Source organism: Nesoenas mayeri (genome assembly GCF_963082525.1).
Source record: "Nesoenas mayeri genome assembly, chromosome: 7".
In the NCBI taxonomy this organism is placed as follows: Eukaryota; Metazoa; Chordata; class Aves; order Columbiformes; family Columbidae; genus Nesoenas; species Nesoenas mayeri.
In genome coordinates, this window is record NC_137551.1 from 31,678,786 (window position 1) to 31,699,098 (window position 20,313).

At 41.0% G+C, this 20,313-nt stretch overlaps 1 protein-coding gene and 1 long non-coding RNA gene across 2 annotated transcripts in view; one reads left to right on the forward strand and one right to left on the reverse strand.

Annotated features, from left to right (window-relative positions):
- Positions 1–337: 337 nt before the first annotated feature.
- Positions 338–2,587, reverse strand: LOC308042532. The gene is made up of 3 exons (XR_013922371.1): positions 2,464–2,587; positions 993–1,131; positions 338–389 (listed from the first exon to the last, which is right to left on the reverse strand). It is a non-coding gene; the product is annotated as an uncharacterized lncRNA (long non-coding RNA).
- The window catches only part of FHIP2A (FHF complex subunit HOOK interacting protein 2A), a 33,365-nt gene continuing 15,429 nt past the window's right edge, over positions 2,378–20,313 (forward strand). The window contains exons 1-7 of the mRNA XM_080348034.1: positions 2,378–2,581; positions 9,243–9,321; positions 11,244–11,413; positions 13,527–13,631; positions 13,976–14,098; positions 18,389–18,682; positions 19,497–19,693. Of these exons, the coding sequence (XP_080204160.1) occupies positions 2,537–2,581; positions 9,243–9,321; positions 11,244–11,413; positions 13,527–13,631; positions 13,976–14,098; positions 18,389–18,682; positions 19,497–19,693 (1,013 nt within the window). The 5' untranslated portion in view covers positions 2,378–2,536. The remainder of the gene's footprint in view (positions 2,582–9,242; positions 9,322–11,243; positions 11,414–13,526; positions 13,632–13,975; positions 14,099–18,388; positions 18,683–19,496; positions 19,694–20,313) is intronic.

Consider the following 20,313-nt stretch of genomic DNA (forward strand, 5'->3'; position numbering starts at 1 on the left):
TCACAATGAAATGTTCCGTATTAAAAAAGTGCTTTTATATACATCAGGCACTCTTAGAATAATAAGAGGCCCTTAAGTACTAGAAAAGCTTTACCTCACCATCTGTGAGGAGGCGACTTATGATTTCATAAATTGTGAAGTATGCTTAGGAATATTCTCACTGTTATAAAACTGTCTCCTTTTATATTTTCATGATATCTTACTGTTTCTTTATGCATTCCACTGCACAGAGATGAAGAGGCCCAGGCACACCCAAAAGGCATTTTTGCAAAAACAAATGGATTGCAAAGAGCATTTTAAATTACTATGTTCTCTTGGATACCTTAATCAAGCACACGTGCCTTAAATCCACATTTTCTTCAAAAATTATGCAGGCTCCAAAACGGTATCTATGGTGAGAGAATGGGAAGGTGCCCATTAATATGGTAAACACCCTCACATTGATAGCAGAAAAGCTGTGCCGCTACTCAGCCCATTGCTGACAACATATTTGCATTCAAACGTACAACTTGTTTGTGGTTTTTTTACTGAAATCAATACAAATCTTCAATATGAACCATATAAACAGGCTGAATGTAGCTCCTGAAGTGTACTTACAGTATAAAAATACTATCGTAAATAAAAATAAATACAAGTATTTACATATAAAAATATACATAAATATTAATAATACTCCTGATGCATTGCAAAACTATAGTAGACAACACTTAAATTCACCTGAAGAAGGGTTTGCCTCCTAGAGCACTTAAAAAGCCTAACAGAACTTTTAAAGTTAAATCATAGAAGATAGGCACCTTCCAAATGCAGAATCTGTCCAGTTAATAATTACATAAATGCAGAGATGGTACATGTTTCATCATATGACCACCCATATAGCAAATTTACATTTCCTAAGAACATCTATAGAACATAACTTAAAGAACCCACAACAAGCAGATTAAAAAATAAAAAACAAACACAAAACCCCCAAACAAATACAAAACCATAATTACCTTATAAATTTATGTTATTTGATATGTCTGGATTTTGAGAACGAAATAGCTAGCTCTGCTCCTTAGCAACTTCAGCAAAGGTGTCGACATACAACTGGCATTTAATTCCATATGGTACTTGGACTGTGGCTCTTCAAGCCTGCAAAGCACAGGGGTAGTAACAACAGTCAGTACAGCAGAATCATTAGTAAGACTTCATCATAGGATCAACAGTCATAGTCAGACTTCCTAGATGACGCAATTTAAAACACAGCAGTTAAACAGTAGCTTTGTCCTGTCTTTTGATTTGTGTGTCTCTCCTTGCTCCCATATGTTCATTCATCTCCAAAAATTGATTACAAAGTTTTCCTCCATTAGGTACAACAGATCCTTTTCCCTTCCCCATACTGCTCTGTCACATCCTCAACGTTTCACTCTGCTCCCCCAGTGCCGAATCAATCCTGTTCCCCAACATCCATTTGCACAGTGTCCAAACACTATCCCATGAATGGCAGCTGTTCCTAAAACATCACAGCGCCCAGGAGCCACATCCTCAACCTCTGCTCAGCTCAGCTCAGCTCTGCTTTCCCTGCAGCGTGGCGAAAGTGGCAGGGATGATTTTTTTTCTCTTAGGTAGGTGGCTTGGAGGTGAAGTAAATCCCCCTTAGTTTCCTCTCAAAGTTCTGGAGGAAGAGCCAGCAGTGAAACAGGCAACATATGCACAGCCACAAGCGCTGTCACACTGTGGTTCCCTGCGAGCCCCAGGGACACAGCCAGGACCAGCCCAGCAGCAACATGTCACTGACTTTCTGAGTCCATCGCTGCTCTGTGGAAAGCCAGGTATGGCAACGTGTCCCTGAGGACCGCGCAGACGGTGACACATCCCAAGTGTCCCAGCAAGCGGCCAGACAGGCATTTCGGGCACCCCCGCCGGGCCGCTCCCCACCTGCCCCTGCCAGGAGCGCGGGGAGGCCGAGCTGTGCCAGCGCGCACGGAGCAGAGCGGCCTGTGCAGACACACGGCCCCGGCCGGAGCCTGACCCCGCAGCGCTGGGCGCCCCTTCCCGGGCGCTGCCCGCAGAGCCGGGGGCGGCCTGGGGCAGCCCGGGCTGCGCCCCACACTGGGGATCCGGCACAGGGTCCCCGTTCTGGGCAGCCCCGGCACAAGCGGCCCGGTGCGATCGGCAATGCCGGGGGCACGGCGAGCGGCGTCACCGCGCGGGCGGGAGGAAGCGTCCCAGGCTTCCCGGGCCCCGGGCCAGGCGGCGCCGGGCAGATTAGGGCGGGCTGGGCCGGGACCTCCCCGCGGGGCGGCGGGTGCGTACGGAGGGTGGCGGCCCCTGCAGGCCGCGGCGGGGCGGACACCCGGAGCCTCGGCAGCCGGCGCCGCAGCCCGGCGGAGCCAGTGCCACGGTGTCCGCCGGCGAGCGACAGGCAGAGCCGGCGGCCGCCCGCCCGATCCTCGCGGCCAGGCCCCCGCATGCAGCCCTCACCCTGGAGCGGCGGCGGCGGATCGAGGAGCTCTCGCGGTCCTCCCGGCAGCGGCTGCTGCAGTCGCGGGACAGGATGTTCTCCAAGTTCACCTCCATCCTGCAGCACGCCGTGGAGGCGGTAAGGCCGCCGGCGGGCCCGGCCACGCCGCGCCGGGGATGCGAGCCGGGCCCAGCCGCCGAGCGGGCCCCGCGGGGAGCAGCGGCGCGGAGCGGGCGGCCCGGCCCGGTCCGGTCCCTAAGCGCGGTGCCCCGGGTCTGCCGCCTCCCTCCCCCGGGGCTCGCTGCCGGGCCCAGGGGCCTTGCCGAGTGGCGTACCCGCCGGCAGCCGCGGCCCCGCCGATCCCGGCTCGCCCGTGCCGCGGGGAAGGGAGGCGGAGGCCGAGCTGCCCGCACAGGCCGCGGCCAGCGGCGGCCCCGAGCGGTGCCCGCCAAGGCAGCGAGTTGCCCCAGCGCGGGCCGGGGCTGCCGGGAGGGAGGGAGCGGCTGCAGCCCGGGCTCTGCGGCCGGCCCGGCGGGAGCAGCCCGGGGCTGGCCCGGCAAAGCTCTTCCGAGCAGGCCCGGAGGCTGCGCGGGGCCTGAGGGCGGCCCTGGCCCGGCCGTGCTGGGCGCCTTCCGCACGGCCGCTGAGAAACGGGGTGAATTCAGCAGACTAACGGGGATTTTCTTCTTGTCGTGGGCAGCAGACAATGGCAGTCGCTGTCTCTGGTGCTTTTGTGTGCTTTGGTCTCTTCCAAACCCATGTCAAACCCATGTTTTCACCCTGGTTTCTTTTTTTCTTTTTTTTTTTTAATTTGGGTGGGGTGGAAGGGGAAGCCGAGAGGACCTGGGGTTGTGTATGTTCGGTCAGGTTTCATCACAGAGCCTCACGCTGCTGAGCCCAGGGCTGCCCTGGGGACAGGGAAGCACCAGGGCTTGGTTCTGACGCTGCTGCCATTTCTGTAGGCCGCGTCCAGCTGCCCGCTTATTTATTGCCTGTTTACCGTCTACACGATTTATTTTTGTTTGTTTTTCGGTGAGGTGGGTCCTGGTGGTAATATCTGGGCATTCAGCACCTTTCTCAGTAAGCCAGGGCGCCTGTGGGACTGAGTTAGAAGAGGTGTATGTTTGGTTAGGTGCTAAAAACTGGTTGTGGAATACTGCTGGCAGGGAAGGTGGAAAGTGTTGAAGGGAAACGGTTTAAATGGTTGAAAAAAGAGCCTGCATGGCAAATCCTGCCTCAAGTGAGGGGCACCCTTTGTGCATCAGTGTGTGCTTTGATGCTGCATATACTTGAGCATACAGTTGACTTTATTTCTGCCTGTGGTTCTGCAGTCTTTAGCGGGACAGTTCAGGGTTTAAAGTTAAGCATGTATTAATTAATTGCAGGTTCCTAGTTTCCTCTCGTAGTGGTAGAGTGGCAATTGGAAATAAATCTTTTAAGTAATGACCACATATGAATGCCTTCAATAGACAGTGCTTTCCCTGGAGGAGAAACAGAAATGAGTGGCTGCCTAACTAAATAAATCTTGTTATAGTGAGATGTGCCACATTTTTGAATAAGAGTGGATGACTAAGAGATGCAGGAGTAAAGGAGAAGTTATTCTTTCAGGCTTACTGATCCAAGATAGCTAATAAAAGTTATTCCTAGAAGAACGTTTGGATTAGTGATGTGTACAAAACAAAACAAACCCAACAAACAAACACACACCCCCCCTTCATTTATTTGAGATCCGTAAAAAACTTGGAAAAATGAATGAAAAAGGGGAAAAGTAGAGTTAGTAGGGACTAGATGATCTTTATTAAGAATGGTAATAAAAAAAACTCAAAGAGAAATAGAGTTTGATAACATCACTCTGCAAGTGACAGCTATCAAACAATATGCTGTATATCCTTGTTCAACTCTGGTGTCCCTTTTAGAATTGCCTCATCCTGCTAACACCACTGTGATGGATCTCCTTATAATAAATACTGCACTAAATTGCATTTGCAGGGTTGTGACAAATACCAAGCACCACATGCTAGGAAAGAAGCATGGAATCACAAAAGCAAGAGGATGTTAAGAATGTTTCTTACTTCAGCTGCGAAGTTTGACCTAGTAATTCAGGCATAGAACTGAGAAATAGAAACTTTTAACCAGTTTGGGGGCTGTATGTGACTTCAGATCATAGTTTCATTCTCTCTTTAACTGAAGTATGCGGGCTGTTTAGCATTTCTACTCTGAAAATGATGGCGTAAATCTGAAAATTGGTGTAAATCCTAAATATTAGAGAAGTCCATCTTGATGCTGCCTGCTGTTTTCAGAACCTAGAGATTTTGGAGTGGAGCAAGTATAGCTCATGCAACCTCAACTGGACCCTGTTTGAGCCCTCAATATTAACAACATAACTGGTAACTAAGATATAAATTCTCAAAGATTTTAGGTTTCTACATCCCAGAGGAATTCAGCTGCAGCTGAACAGGTTTCAGCTGAGCTGGACACTTAAATACACAAGCCTAGTGCCTAGGCTTGGCTTTCACTGGGAGGGTGACTTTAAATCAGGATGGTTGGATCTCACCTCTCCTTTCTCCTGCATGTCACTTATAAAAATGTTCCTGTCCTGCCTCTGGGCCTGCAGACTGAGAGATGTTTTTAAATCACAATAGTTCCTGTGTTACTAGATAATCATTATCTTCCCCTCAATATGCCACCTCTCTGAACTATGACGAGGAGTTCCAAAGGTTGATGGTCTTATACACATGGGAGTATTTTATGAGGTTAATCTTAATGAATCTGTGACAGTTTATATACAGCTTGTCTCCAAGATGTTTGCTTTTTGCTATGCATTTCTGATATACTTTTATCCCAGATGTATTCCAGGAGTGCCACATTCTCAGGAATGTACAAAATGTAGTGCACAATAACAAAGCAGCAAGTTAGACTTCTTTTTTTCTCTTATCTTGTGCTCTTCACTCATATTTACCTAGACAAAATAGCTTGTCTGTAAAGTGGTCACTCAGTCTTCAGAGGACTTCTGTTTGTGTTTGATTTGGGCTGTCAGGAGATGTTTCATCTTAACAGTGACCTCAAAAGGATGTTTTTGAGCTGTCTACCTTGAGCAGGAAAAATATGATTGTTTTTGAATTTTGCAATTTGCTGTCAAACAAGATTATTCTGTCACTCTCTCAGTATCTGGGAGTGAATTTAGATTTTGGTGTCTGTTGCACGTTTTTGGGACCCCTCTCTACCAACCTGTTATTCCACTGTGTCTCTTACACTGGCACCTTAAAACGCTCATATGTAGTTTCTTTTCTGTTCATGTTTTGAGGCAAAGCTGAGCTTTGAAAGAAACTGAGTCACTTGCTACAGGTACTAGTCCAAAATCATTAACTGCATAACTGCTCAGAGCAAGATTTATTCTTCTTGAAACCACTTTACTAGATGTAATGACCTCCCATTACCGATTGCTTTGATATTGTGCTGCTATTAACAAATTATGATGGCAAAATTTAATACATGGCTTGCAAGCATGTGCAGTCTTAATTTTATACTTGAAAGCAGTGACCATTATAAACTCTGTTCATTCCCCAGCTGAAGAAATAAAGTAAGTGTTCAAGCATTAGTCTTTTTTCAGATTTCCCTCGGGGCAAACCTTCACACTAGTAAAGTAGTAGGACTGAAGAAGAAAATCAAGCGACTGCTGCAGTTTTCCTTGTTTTAGTCAGGGGACTGTGTATGGACTTCTTCATTTCTGCTTTCTTTTTCTGACCAGACACTACCTGTTATTCTTTTATACAGTGTTTTCTTTACTTTATGGACTAGTCCAAAAGATATTGCAGGCTATCAACAGCTTTGGTTGTTTCCATTCTTTTTGTAGTGAATCGCACTTCTGAAAAACATATGTGAAAAATAGGACAATAATTTTTAAATGCACAAGGAATTGCTGTTAAATACTGAATATTTATAGGTTTGTTTGCTCTTGAAATTATTTCCTGCCTAAACACAAATTCCATATACATCTGAAAACTATGTGGAATTGTATTTTGTAATGAGCAGACTGTAGTTCTGGTCAAAGATCGATAGTTCTCCTGAGAACAGCACTTTTTCTGGGTTTGATCATTAGTAACGCATTGTCACCAGAATGATAAGGCAGCATGTGTTAAATTTAGCTCGTAAGTGAGAACACTCGCTCAGTCCCAGGAGCTGGACTGCTGGAGTTGGGGACCAGATGGAAGAGCTAATCAATGTCTGCTCAAATGGGCTGGTTTTTAGGAGTGTTCAGTGAGTTTTGGCTGTTTGATATACCAACACCTACGCTGCAATCTTTAAGATGTCGGGTTTTTTTCCCGTAAAGGAGGAAAACTTCACTTTGAGATTAGGAACTGATAGTTCAAAATTAGTAAGAACATGCATAATTACATCAAAATGAATTAATATAACTGTGAGAAATAACTGCACTTTCAAGGTAATTCCTTCAAATTAGACAAATAGCAGGAATTAATGGCCTTCACAGTTATGTACACTTTTAAAAAAGAGTGATTATTCAGGTTGGCAACTGTGACATATTTCTTTTCAGCTGGTAGCTAATAATTCATCCTAAAATAGAAACTACACCTTCATCCTAGAATTACCTGTCCTAGTAGGGTTAAAGCATGTCAACCAAGTGTTCGGGACCTTACATTTTTCTAATACTTTCCAGTGCTGGGCTTTGTTTGTGTATAAGCTGGTACCTTAGTCTTGGTTTGTACCTTAATTTTGTGTCTGAATAACTAACTCAGTTAAGAGGATTGTGGTTTTTTTGTGTCAGTAGGATTCCTCTCTCAGAATGATACATATCATTGCTGGAGTTACATCTCTGTTAAATATTCCTGAGAACAGCTGTGCTGTAAAAAGCAGATGTCCATCTAGGTGCATCTGTAGTGGGAAGAGGAATTTGGGGACGGCAATACTTTAACTGAACAAGTAAAGAAATACAATTTTTCTGTATCATTAGGAGTTGTTGAGTCTGGTAGCTCAATGTAGGCGAAGCTGCCACAGCTCTGTATCACCAGGTCCAATTGGTGTCAAGATCAACTGAATGTTCCCAATAGGTGAACATGTACACACAAGCACAGGTGCACGTGTACACTAATGGTATCTCTGTTTGGTAACTCTGTCTTGCAGTCCTTGACAGAGGAGACTCTGAAATGAGTGAATATTTTAATTAAAAATGGCAGGACCTGTCCCTGAGTTACCTTTTCACCTCTGAGAGGAGTCCATAGAGGTGTTTGATGGGAGGGAGAATGCCTGTATGCACAGTTCTCTCTGCGGTGGATAAATTATTGACAGTGCTGAGAAGTGAAATCCTTTTCCTGGCACTGCTCAGAGGCACTAAATTCATCTCGAGGCAGATGAGGCTAGAAGCAGCAGAGAGGAAAAATCACATCAGTCAAGGATAAATCTTTAATGTTATCTATTATGTATTACTTTGGAAGTAGAGTGGTCTAAAAGACCTGGTATTCCTCAAAAGTGATCTCTGTGCCATTCATCAGCCCGCCTTGAGTTTTAGGTATAGTTTTATTACAGAAAGATGCAAAATGATCATTACATTGCTTGAAATACACATCTACAGCAGCAAGTGTGATATATGGAGCATGATACAAAATATCATGTGCTCAGTCTTCAGTTTGTTCAGGTTTTCTTCTGAATTTCAATAACTTAGTAAAAGAAACTAGTTTTGTCCAGTGCACGGTGTCCTGATATTTCTTCTGTGGTAGCTGAAGTGCTGCTCTCAGTGCCCAGCCCTGGAAATATGGAAGACTTAATGAGCCCACAGACTGTCAGGGAATAGATAAGCAATGTCAGCTTGATTTCCTCATTGCTGTTTGTAAGGACACATTTCCACACAGGATGCAGGTGTAGATACTTATCGCTACCTTTTTAAAGTCTTACATTTCAAAGTTCTATATGCAAAGGATTGTTAACAATTAGCATTCCGCTTTCTTGTCACAGCAGGGCACTCTGTTCATACTCAGCTTTATGTCTTTGCCAAGATAAATTTTATTGTCATTAAATTCAAGTAGAATAAAAGGCTGATGTGGAGAACTTCCAAGGCTTTTATGGAGACCAGCAGTACCCAGTGAAGATTATACAGATGTCTGAACTATGTGCTTCTGTTTGTGCAAGAGCTGAGGCAACTCAGCACTTTTTAGGTCCTACGAGGAGACACTAAAGGAATTCAGAATGTGCTATCTGTAGGTTCTGAAGGGAAATAAGAAGTGTATTTGTTTAAAAAAGGAACAACCAATCAAGCTGTGGCAATCAGCCTGATGTGCAAAAAAAAGAAGAAAGAAAGTTCTTTTAAAAGTTGTGGTTAACAGGAGTAAAAAGCATGGCAAAAACTATATGAAGCAGCTGTTCAGTATTTTTGAGGGAGAGAGGAGAACAGAGTGTACAGGAAGGGATGATGGCTCCAAGAGCAAATGTAAAAGAACATGTTTTTTTCGACAGGACAAAACTGAGAGCTAAACAATTCTAACCTACGTTTCTATTGTTGCTTTGCTGTATGAGCGATTGCTTTTGTTGCTTCAAATAGGTTGTCTGATCATAGAGACATCACAGAGATTATTACTGATATTCACAGTCTAGGCAATATGACATGGGGCTTTTGCCATGAATAATGTATGTTGTCCTTGTTAAAGGTAAAAGAGCATAGAGTAAGAATTGTAGCACTAGTCTGCAGCGGTTTACTTCCAAGTATAAAATAAAATTCAATTTAATCTCTAAGGAAATATGTTTATTTCATTCCTAATTGGGTTTTTTTGTTATTTTTTTTTCCCTATAGCTCGCACCTTCCCTTCCATTACAAGAAGATTTTGTTTACCACTGGAAAGCAATCACTCATTACTACATAGAGACATCAGGTAAAAGAAGAAAACATTCTGATTTTGTCTCTTTATTGTGAAAATTTGAGTTCCCAATTTCAGTGTTGTTAAAAAGTAAAGATTAAGGAATACTAAAATGAGTCGTGTCTCTTCTCAAAATGCCAACAATAATTATTAGGAATTAAAAATATTGTGTACCCTTAAAAAGTAGGTTAAAAAAAATGATTGAGGGAAGGTCTTTTCTGAGGACCATGTAGAGAATTGTACCTTTTCACATCTGACCCAATTTCTGTCTTCACATATTCCATTTAATCTGAACAGACAACTACAGAAATGTAATTTCTGCTGTTGACCTTTTTATTGTTTTGCATCAGGGATTTTCTTCTTCTTTCCAAGATTTTAACAGAAGTTATTTTGTGGTCATAGATTTTACCAGACCATCTGAACTCTGTGTGCTCGGTATTAGGTGTATTTCCTTTAGTGTCTTGTTGCCATGAAAAACGTTTTGATAACATAGCTCTGAAAAGTGAATTGATGAGAAGGTTTAGAATACATTTTGTTAAAACTTATCCAGCCCTTACTTTGCTCTTCTTAAAAATGGGTATTCTGATTAAATATGGCTTTAGTTGCTTTTTCTTAAACTTTTCCATGGTTTCCTACAACAGTTACACAACATTTAGATTTTTAATTCTTAGTCCTAGTTATTAAACTATTAAGTTTTAAAAGTGAATGTTACCATGCTTTCCTCAAGTTCTGCATTTCTGCTAGCTTAGCTATTGAATCTGTATTTGTGTCTGGGCCTGGTGATCTTGTTTAGATAAATATTTACTCCTAGAAGCTGAAACTCGACCCTTGGTTCTAAACACCCATCTTTCAGAACACTATGTGATGTTTCCCAAGGTAGAAATGACAGCGTGGCAGGAGAAAACCGATACCTGCGATTATGTGGTGCGGAATAAAAGCTGACCTCTCTCCCAGACTTTCAAAAGTCTGGTGGAAAATACGTTTCCACCCAGTGGATGTACTTCTGTCCTCTGCAGTGGGAGCAGAATTATGCCCAGGAAGCTCAAGCAAAACACTCCAGGCTAACTGAAGGTTGTGGTAGAGAGCAAAATCGCTCTGACATGGCAGTTTTCCTTTGTGATCTTGTTGCCATTTGCATGCAAGTGACAGTTATTTTTAGGTTATTGCATAAGAAGTAGTAACCATTTCCCTAGTGGGCTATATTTCAAGTAGTGTGTTGCTGAAAAAAATAAGATGGAAAATCTCCATGTGAGGACGTGCACTACAACATGTTAGTGCCAGCTCCCACTGCCACTGGCATAAATCCATGACAGTTCCATGACTTTGGTGTAATGAAATCAGAGTATTACCCTTTCCTGCATCAAGTTTGACAGAATGCTATCTTAATATAGAAAGTATAAAAGACAAATATATAAACTTCGGAAGAATAAGCAGCATAGAGTTTGGGTTTTCTTTGTTGTTAACATTAGAAAAACTATTTATTATCTAGTTTGTAAAGGAACTGCTCAGCTGCAAATTGAGCTGATGTTAGAGGCTGTTTATAGATTTCAGAATTTCCATGTGAGGAGTAAGAGGAAGTTATGAGGACAGGGTGGAGACTAGCTGGAAAATTGGGAATTGAACGTTTCTCTCCCTAAGCTTGGTTTCTGGCTTTAAAAGTTTTCCTTTTTAACTGTCTAAATTAACGCATGTTTTGAAATTTGGCATTTCACCTTTTCCCCATTGCAAGGTTAGTTATCTGCCTGGTGCATATTCCAGTTTACATTTCCAGATACTGTCCTGAAAATTTGATTTAAGACATGTTGAAAAACTTACATACTATATAAAAGATTCTTTAAATGAGTGGTCATGGTTTTGAATCTTAAATTTGGAACTGAACTTAAGAAAAGAGAGGACAATATTTTAATCATTCTTAATTGCTCGTCTCTTCTATTTAGATGACAAAGCTCCTGTGACTGATACCAATATTCCTTCTCACCTGGAACAAATGTTGGATATTCTAGTTCAAGAAGAAAATGAGAGGGAATCAGGAGAAACAGGACCATGTATGGAATATTTGCTACATCACAAGATTTTGGAGACACTCTACACACTAGGAAAAGCTGATGTACGTACTTCTCAGCAGAGATTATCTTTTGTGTCAGCTCTTGATTGTAATAGGGACTGAAGTTCTACAGTAGGTGGTAGTGTGGGACACTGAACTCTAGCAAAGAGCTGTTTGCTTATGTTACTGACACTATTACAAGAGTGAGACAAGCAGAGAGACGCTAAGGCAGAGCTCTGAGATTCATTACTCACCACTGTTAATATTGACTGTGAAGCCAGAAGGAGATGAAACGTTTTTTTTTAGTCTAGAATTTTTCTGGCTTCTACAAGACAGTCCCTCCCTGTCATTTGTTCAGTGTTGGGAGATTCTTGGGTGAAAAGTGGTGTATTAAATACTAATTTTGTTTAATTTTTCTAAATGTGATGAGTTGCTGCTCGGAAAGACTTCTGTGTCAGAAAACATTAATTTAAGCTGATCCCCAGACAGCTTTCACAGCTGAGTTTTTGGTATGAGTGCAGCCCTTGGCAGTGTTGTCTGGTTCTTCGCAGGTCTGCTTTGTGGTAAATGGGAAATTAGCTTTGTAGTCTTGGTGCATTCTTGTTGGTGTGTGTCTTGGCAGACTTAAGAGCTCAAATGTGTGGGGCTGGTGGGATCATGGGGTGAAATAGCTTGGCAGCCCTTGTGCTAGAACTTTTTGTATCATGATACAGATGCAGTTAGAAATCATGGTATATTCTGTTCCAAGTATAAATGGAGCTCTCTGTTGTTTGATTCTCAGTCAGTCTTTTACAGGTTGTGAGTTTTTAATCTGCTGGATTTTACATATGTAGACAATGCAGGGTACTAGCTGTCTGAGACTGGATTGTTCTTTGCTCTGGAAGGATGCAAACTCTACGATTTCTGTTGCTCTACCAGTCCTACGATCAGGCTGAGATACCTGATGAATTGAAAATACTTGCTCAGAAATACAGCTCCTTCAATAATCTATAAACTTTGCCAAGGAACTGAGATGAAATGGTGACATATGTGAAGTGGGTAATTAGTAATGTGTTTCTAAGAGTTGAGAGAAGTCATTTTGCACTCATGCAAATACGCCTGCACAACCAATCCTTGTACAGCCTGTCTTTATCCTTTACCGCTTGTGAGTTGATACATCTGAAGTAAACACACAGTTCAGTGCTTGCAAGATGTTGCAAAGATCTGTTGCAAAATGAATAATATCCTTTCACAGCAACCACTTAGACTTACTACGTGATTGTAGGTGCACCCTGATGGTACACAGTTGGCCGTTCTTTTCAATGGATTGCTTGACAACTGAGTGGCAATTAGGGATGAACAATCTAAGGATAATTACCTTGGAAGGAGAACAGGGTCAGGCAGCTGCCATTGCTGGCTCTTGCCACCCATGCTCCATTCACCTGTGCAGTGAACCAGATGAGGGAACTGATGTGGTTTAAAATTAACCTATGGAATAACAGCATTTTTTAACATGGCAGAACACATTAGAGTCAGGAGGGATTTAGCTAGAAACAAAGGTACATAAAGGACCATGAGCCATCAGATCTCATGGAGATAAAGAAGTGCTTTCATGTGATATGCATGAGGGACAGTAGAATGACATTTATTTATGATTTATATTCTGCTGAATCTCAGGGAAAACAACAGCTTTCTCTTGTCCTGGAACATCTGTGCATTTATAAACACTTTATCTGTTAAGGTTAATTGCACATGAATTTAAAAAGCTTTTGTAGACATTAAGATGTTTATAGTTCATCATTGTATATTTGCACGTGCTGACTCACTGAATTGCCGGATATTGTGGCACAGTACTGCAAAAGACAGCTGATCTGTAGCCAGTTAATTCAGTTGATTTCCCCTTAGCACTGTATTGATAGGGAATATTTCCTGGAAAGACCAGTAGAAGTCTGCACTAGAGCAATTAACTGAAAGTATGAGTAATCTGAAAAAGAAAACAGTAATGAGATGCAACTTTTTTTTTGTTGATTTCTGTGCATATTGATAAAAGGAATATGTTAACAGATGATGATATTTAAAAAAATATTTTCAGATAAATTATTACTGTTTCTTTAGCCATTTTGAGTGACAAATTTGCATCTATGTTTCTCTCTGCACTTGTTGTATTTTTGTTATTGTTAATCTGGTTTTGTTTCAGTGTCCTCCAGGAATGAAACAGCAAGTTTTGGCTTTTTATACAAAACTTCTTGGAAGAATACGGCAACCTCTTCTTCCCCACATAAATGTGCATAGACCAGTGCAGGTACTGTTCACATTTTAAGTAAACTATGTTTTTGCATAACAGGTTTCTCTTATTCTGCTGTATCTAATAGTATCTTTAATTCTTCCATTGTCAAGTGAGTTAAAGAAACTGCTCGAGTGCAGTATCAGTTTTAACATATTGACGATTAAAGCCTTGAACTGCCCCTGCAATGCAAGTCATAAGTAATAAAGAAATCTTGTTCATAGCAATTGAAATCTAGAGCAAATGTTCAAGTCAATGATCATAAATCTTTTTAGTATGTACACAGAAAAATAATTCAGTCTATCATTCCCAGAAAAAGCTATAACTTGCTCTCTAATTGTTCACTTTTCTTTATGTGACAGAAATTAATCAGGCTGTGTGGTGAAGTCCTGGCAACACCAACAGAAAATGAAGAAATTCAGTTTCTGTGTATAGTATGTGCAAAGCTGAAACAGGATCCATACCTGGTCAACTTCTTCCTTGAGGTAAATCAAATCAGTCACTTCCAGGTGTATTTACAGTGTCACAGACAAAATCTAATAGAGAGCTGGAGGTATCACATTGTGCTTCATAACTGAGTTTTCATTCGCTCTGTGAGTTTTTTCTGCAATATTAGAAAACAGGTGTGTGTGGGGTGTTTGGTTGGGTTGGAGGAGGGATGGGGGGGGTGTTTGTTTTGGTTTGTTTGTTTTTCTCCCAGAGACTTGATACATCTGGTTATTTTTACTAGAATTTCATTCAGAGCTCACAAATATACCTGCCTGACGTCCTTGTCCTTTGTAGTGAAAGGACTTTTGGAGTAGGGATATGAATTGTAGTGTAGAACGTTGGGTGAGGGAGGCTTTGGATTTCTGATGTTGTTTTGTCTTCAGCCCAATAAAGACTAAGGGACATATTGCATGAGGCATTGGAACCTTGCAAGTTGCAAAGTGTTCTGCAGGACTGGGCCCTTATTTGGCAGCGGCGCATATGGTGTAGCTGCAGTGCCAGCTCACAATCTACGACATGACATTATTTACTGGCTGTAAGAAAGCCAAAAATCTTTACTCCCTCTTTGAACTTAATATGTGACATTGATGAAATTAGAGTGGAAGGAGAAATAATTTCTAGACTGACTTTCTGTTCCCTTGTAGAAGGAGCATATAAAAGTTTAATTTATAAAAGTCCATTTAGAAAAGCCTCCTGCTCCCACTTTGATGTTTCCTGTGGTGAAAAGATGTAGATACAGTGTCCTCCAGGAATATTTTAGAAGCTTTCCACAAACAAGATCTGTAACAGCAGAGGCTGCTAAACCACAAAGATACATTATTTTCCACTGAGTATATGGATATCACTTATAAGGTAAAGAATCCATCTTGAGTTTATTTTTACCTTAATTAAATAGCACCCTGATTGCCATTGCATCCACTGTAGTTGTACAAGCAGTAGAAATGGTGTAAGGATTGAAAAGTTAGTGTTCGAACACGAGAAGCACTCCGAAGCAAACTACTAGGTATTTTACACTCAGAGTATGGTGGAAGTCCAAACCAGGATTACTTTCACTGTCATTTTTGTACGTTGTATGGCTTGAAAAGAACCCTCTGAATTACTCTTGTACTCAAATAATGCCCTTGAAGTCCAACCTGAGAACCTCAATCATAAAAGAACCTCAAGTGTTTTGTTAGACATCAGTGTTCTTCCCCAAAATAGCAAGATTACAGTATTAAAAATCAGACATGGAAAAACATAATTCCAAATTTTAAAGAGATCTCTAGTTTCACAAAATGCTGGTGATAGAGTTCAGGCAAGCTGAAGAACATTTCTTGTAGCTCCTGTGTCCTTCACAACATTACTCTAAATGTCATAGCCTAAGGCACACGTCTTCACAACATCTGATAGTTGTTTCCAGATAAGGTATTTGGGGTGCAGAGTTCTCCTATATTAGAACAGAATATTCTGGTTGTTCATGTGTATGCCACTTCGAGGTGCTGTTGTTGTTTTTGACCTTCAAATGCACGAAAGGGTAAATTTACAGAATTAAATGGCATTTGTCTCTCAAATCTCCCAGCACTTCATACACTGAAATGCAGATAGGTCTCTCCAAAGCATTCTGTTTGTATCTGCCAGTTTTGCTTCGTTCTTTGACTTTTCCTGATCAGTTTCTACAGTATTTTATGAACATAAAAAGCGGAGTATGTACAAACCCTTTATTTCCTTTGTTCATATCATTTCTGTATCAAATAGTTTGTTGATAGAGTGCTTTTTATATTTTAGTAAGCTCTTTCACCTATATTGCATAACCAATAAGGCTATATGGCGTAACTGTATCTCTTCGGCAAGTTACTTTTGTTGTGGAAATAAACACTGGAGGAACCTTTAAAATCAGTATACTGATTTTATTTTGGCTTTAATTTATTATTTTCTTTAGACTGAGTTCTCCGTGGTTTTGTGTAGAAAGAACATACATAAGAATATTTGACTTATCACCTCTATTTCAGTCATTATTTTATGCTGAACTTGTTAACTCGTGGTTTTCCTTACTCATTTGCCCCATCTCATCCCATCTTACAGGAGGATTCTCCTTGCAACTGGTTCCATGCAAAGGGACACTTTGTTCTCTGTGTTTCTGTTTCTGCTCTTGAGACATTAAACAAGTTCTAATATAGTGTCCTTTAAAAAGTTGTACTTGCATTTCATAAACTGAACAGTAGTTTTACTGTTCGCATCTACTTTCATTACTACAAATTACCAGCTTTATATTTCTCACCATGAATTAAGTAGAGATTCTCATTAGCTGTGATAGCACTTCATTTTTTTACAGAATTCTTTTTAAATCTACCTGAACTTAGACACAACATCATCCACCACAGATTTTGAAACTCTGATAGGTACATATCATGAAAATATAAAAATGTATTTTAATGCTGTCCGCTCTCTGTTGGTGCAGAATTCAATTAGAGAAGTACTTCGTCTAGAGACCATTGACTGTGTGTTTTATGTCACCTTTTCTGTTAGGTCATTCAGGATCCTGTTTTGCACCTTTACAGGAGGCAGGTGAGCAGCTAAGCTGCAGAATTGCATGATAAGGCAATAGAAGCTTAAATACACGCAAAAACTCTGCCTGTGTGTTGTTCAATGTACGGACCACTTTGTGTCACCTGCCAGTGGAAGAGCAATGAGCTATGGACAAGGCATTTATACATTGCTATATGTTAAGTCATCTCAGTGACACCTTAGCTAAACAAACAACAGCCTTTCGAATGGCAGAAGAGTGCAGACATGAAGTAATAGGCTGGTGTAAAACAAAGTATTTTCTAATTTTTGAAAAAAAGTAGCTTTTCTCTTTGGCAACCCTGCCTGCTACTTGAGTAGTGCCAGCAACAGTGTATAATCCAAGAGTGAAATGCAGTTCCAGCCTTTAGTTCTGCTTTATGGTCAAGGCTCATCGTTGTGATTCAGATATTCCTGTGTATTGATAAAATATATGAGAGGATGCTGGAGGACTTTAAAAGATTTAGGGATAGACAAGCATGGATCAGACAGACACATTCTGGTTGCTTGGCAGCATTATGCATTTCACACTGTAAAAATAGATACATATATATGTTGAAGGAGTAATTTTTCTAGTATAGTCAAAAATCATACTTATTTTATAGCATGTGGTGTGCTGCTTTTACCAGTGGCTTGCCTCTCCAGGGAATTGGTTCTGTGAGTGTATCGCAACATTCTGTACAAATTCTCCACAATGAATGCATGTCAGTCAAGCAAGAATTCACAGCAGTTCTCTAGTTTGCTGCCTGAGATCGTGATGTCCCTGCTGGTTTGTATATACTAAACGCCATTAACCCCAAATGGTTACTCTTTTAAATTATTAATGCTTGAGATATATTTGTAATAATTTTGGTGTTGTCATAGAGAAGGGAAACCATTTGGATTTATTATCTCACTACTATACTCACTTGAAAAAATGCCTTGTGCTGAAGTCTAATTTATGGTTCTAATAAAGTATTATTCACTCGTGCTTATGCCAGAAGAACACTGAATTCTTGCCTTGCTGTGAGCTGCTTCTTGGTATCACAGAGCACAAATTTAAATGTCTTTTTCTGTGAAGACAGATTTATGGGAAGACAGGGTGGTTGCTTTCTTTCAGGTCTAAATAGAGATGCTTTGTAGCTTCTGAGAAGGTTCTTTGTGGTCTCTTGTAGTACTCAGTGCCCAATGCTAAATTCTGGTATCTCCTCTCCATTTAATCTATGGAGTTTTTTCTTAATGAGAAACACAGCTTGAGAGTACTCTGCTGTCATTAAAGTTGGAGTTTTTTTGCCTTTGCTGTTGAAGATAAAATCTCAAGAAGTTTAGAATGCATTTAGTTGTATGATGCCAACTGGAAATAGTGTTTCAGATGTTAGATGAATTTGAGGCCTTGACCTAGGAAGGAAAGTTTTATAGTGTGTGCTGAAGTCTAAAGGTGCATGAAATGGCAACGAAAAACCTCTATCAAATAGTAGGCAAAGCAAGTGAATATGTGCCTTCATTGGTGGGCAGAAAAAGATGTCATCTCTTTGTAAATGGCACTTGAAGCAGAATGGTACAAGGCTTAAGAGAAATATAAACAGATTAAAAAATGTTCTAAGTTTAAAAACCCCTACACTCCCACAACCCATTACGTTCTACGTGGTTATGGCATTGTAGAGACCTGCTCCAAATGCTGGTGTCAAAAATCTGCCTTTAGTAAATTTATGTTTCAGAATAAACAGTAATTTCAACTGTGTAATTGCAACAACAATGCTTTGCAGAGCAAGTTAAAAGCAATGGCTTCCAAGGAATCAGCAGGTGTGATCACAGAAGACATGCTCAAAGGCCAAGACTCTTTCACAACAGACACAGGACAGACTGTTCAGCCTGAAGAAATACCCGCTGCTGCTGGAGCGGAGCAAATGGAGAAGGACGACGACCTCCTGCAACAGGCAGATGATCTCTCGTTCAGTCTGGATGAACTAAATGTCACAGCATCACCCGAGTCCTCCACTGCTTGTCCAAATCAAGACTATAATTTAGTGAATTCTCTACTAAACCTCACTAAAAGTCCCGTGAGTTGTTGGGTGTTTTTTTTCTCCGTTTAATGTAATAAAATGAAATAGTTCGGATGCTGTGTTAAGTGGGCAGAAGAAGTGAATATACATGTATGTACACGCTGTATTTCAACTATCAAAAGCAAAACGAGGTTTGTGTTGCAGGCAGATTTTGTAAATTGGCAGTTCAGATTATAGTAAAAATACTATTTGAGAAAATTAATATTAAGTTTGGTGATGATAATATAGGTGTTTTTTGAGCAAGTTTTATAGGATGCTGCATGTTTCCCAGACAGGCTGCATAGGACAATTATTAGTTTAAATATACGACAAGATAATATTAAAAAAAAATGTTTTCAATTGTACTGATTTAACCAAACCCACTTTTTTTGTAAAGGCACTGGGCTATCTGGGGTGGTTTGATTTCTTTTAAAAACAACTGCTGTATGTCTTACCCAGCTCCACCCTTGAATTCATACTCGGGTTCTTTCAGAAAACTCAGAGAAGGGTTGGGTAAGCCTGTAATCACTACAGCGTTGTTGAGAGCAGAAAACTGAACCTGATGATGTATCTCGTTATTGTTAAGTGATAGTTTACATCGTCTAATATTTTGGTCTTAAGCTGACCTACAGCACTAGTTCTGTCAACCTGAAGGTTGCAGTTTTACTTAATTCAGTAGAATTAAGTTTTAATGACTGAAAAGGCAACAAAAATAGATGCATTCACTCCCTGGTGGGGGGGGATGGAGAGGTTTTATTTGGGAGACATTTGCTTCTTGGTTTCAAGTGAGCTTTTTTCACCCTCTGATTAATTCTTCCATGCCTTCTGCCAGGATGGCCGGATAGCAGTGAAGGCCTGTGAGGGTCTCATGCTTTTGGTGAGTTTGCCAGAACCAGCAGCTGCCAAGTGCCTGACTCAAAGCACTTGTTTATGTGAATTGTTGACAGACAGGCTGGCCACTCTCTACAAAGCCCTCCCTCAGTCACTGGATCCCCTAGACATTGAAACAGTGGAGGCAATTAACTGGGGGTAAGAATTTTATTTTTGTATTTAATACCCAAGGTGACTATACCTCTCCCTGAAACTAATTTTCTGTAGGTAGATAAGATATATAAAATACTCACATCCCCATGCTAAAGTCTCAAGAGCAGAGCTGGAATCCCAGCTGCAGAGTAAAGGTACGACTTTGGTACATGTGATTTCTGACACAGGGCCAGGTTTGGCTGCCAGTCCCTTGCAGAGATTCCTCAGGGGGCAGTTCTTTCCACTGAATTACATTAACAATTTGTGGTGGTGTAGCTGCAGTATCAGGTACAAAATATTTTCTTGTTCAGATGTTTAGGATTTAGGAAACATACTGTACACACAGCACCATAAGCTGCTGCAGGGGACAGGAAGAGTATATTTGATAACAGGCTGTTGTTGCAAAATTTTTGCAGTAAAAAAGAAGAAGGAAAGAGTAACTGCATAACTTACTGGCATGAAGTAAAAAATACATGCCTGCTAGCCTAACTGCTTGCATGGTAGATTCTCAAAACACTTCTCTTTCCTACTCTGCCTTCATTATTATGAATTGTTCCTGATATATCAGTAGTGAGGCAAAAAGTAGGTATATGCAAAACAACTACCAAAGTTTCCCATGGTTGGAG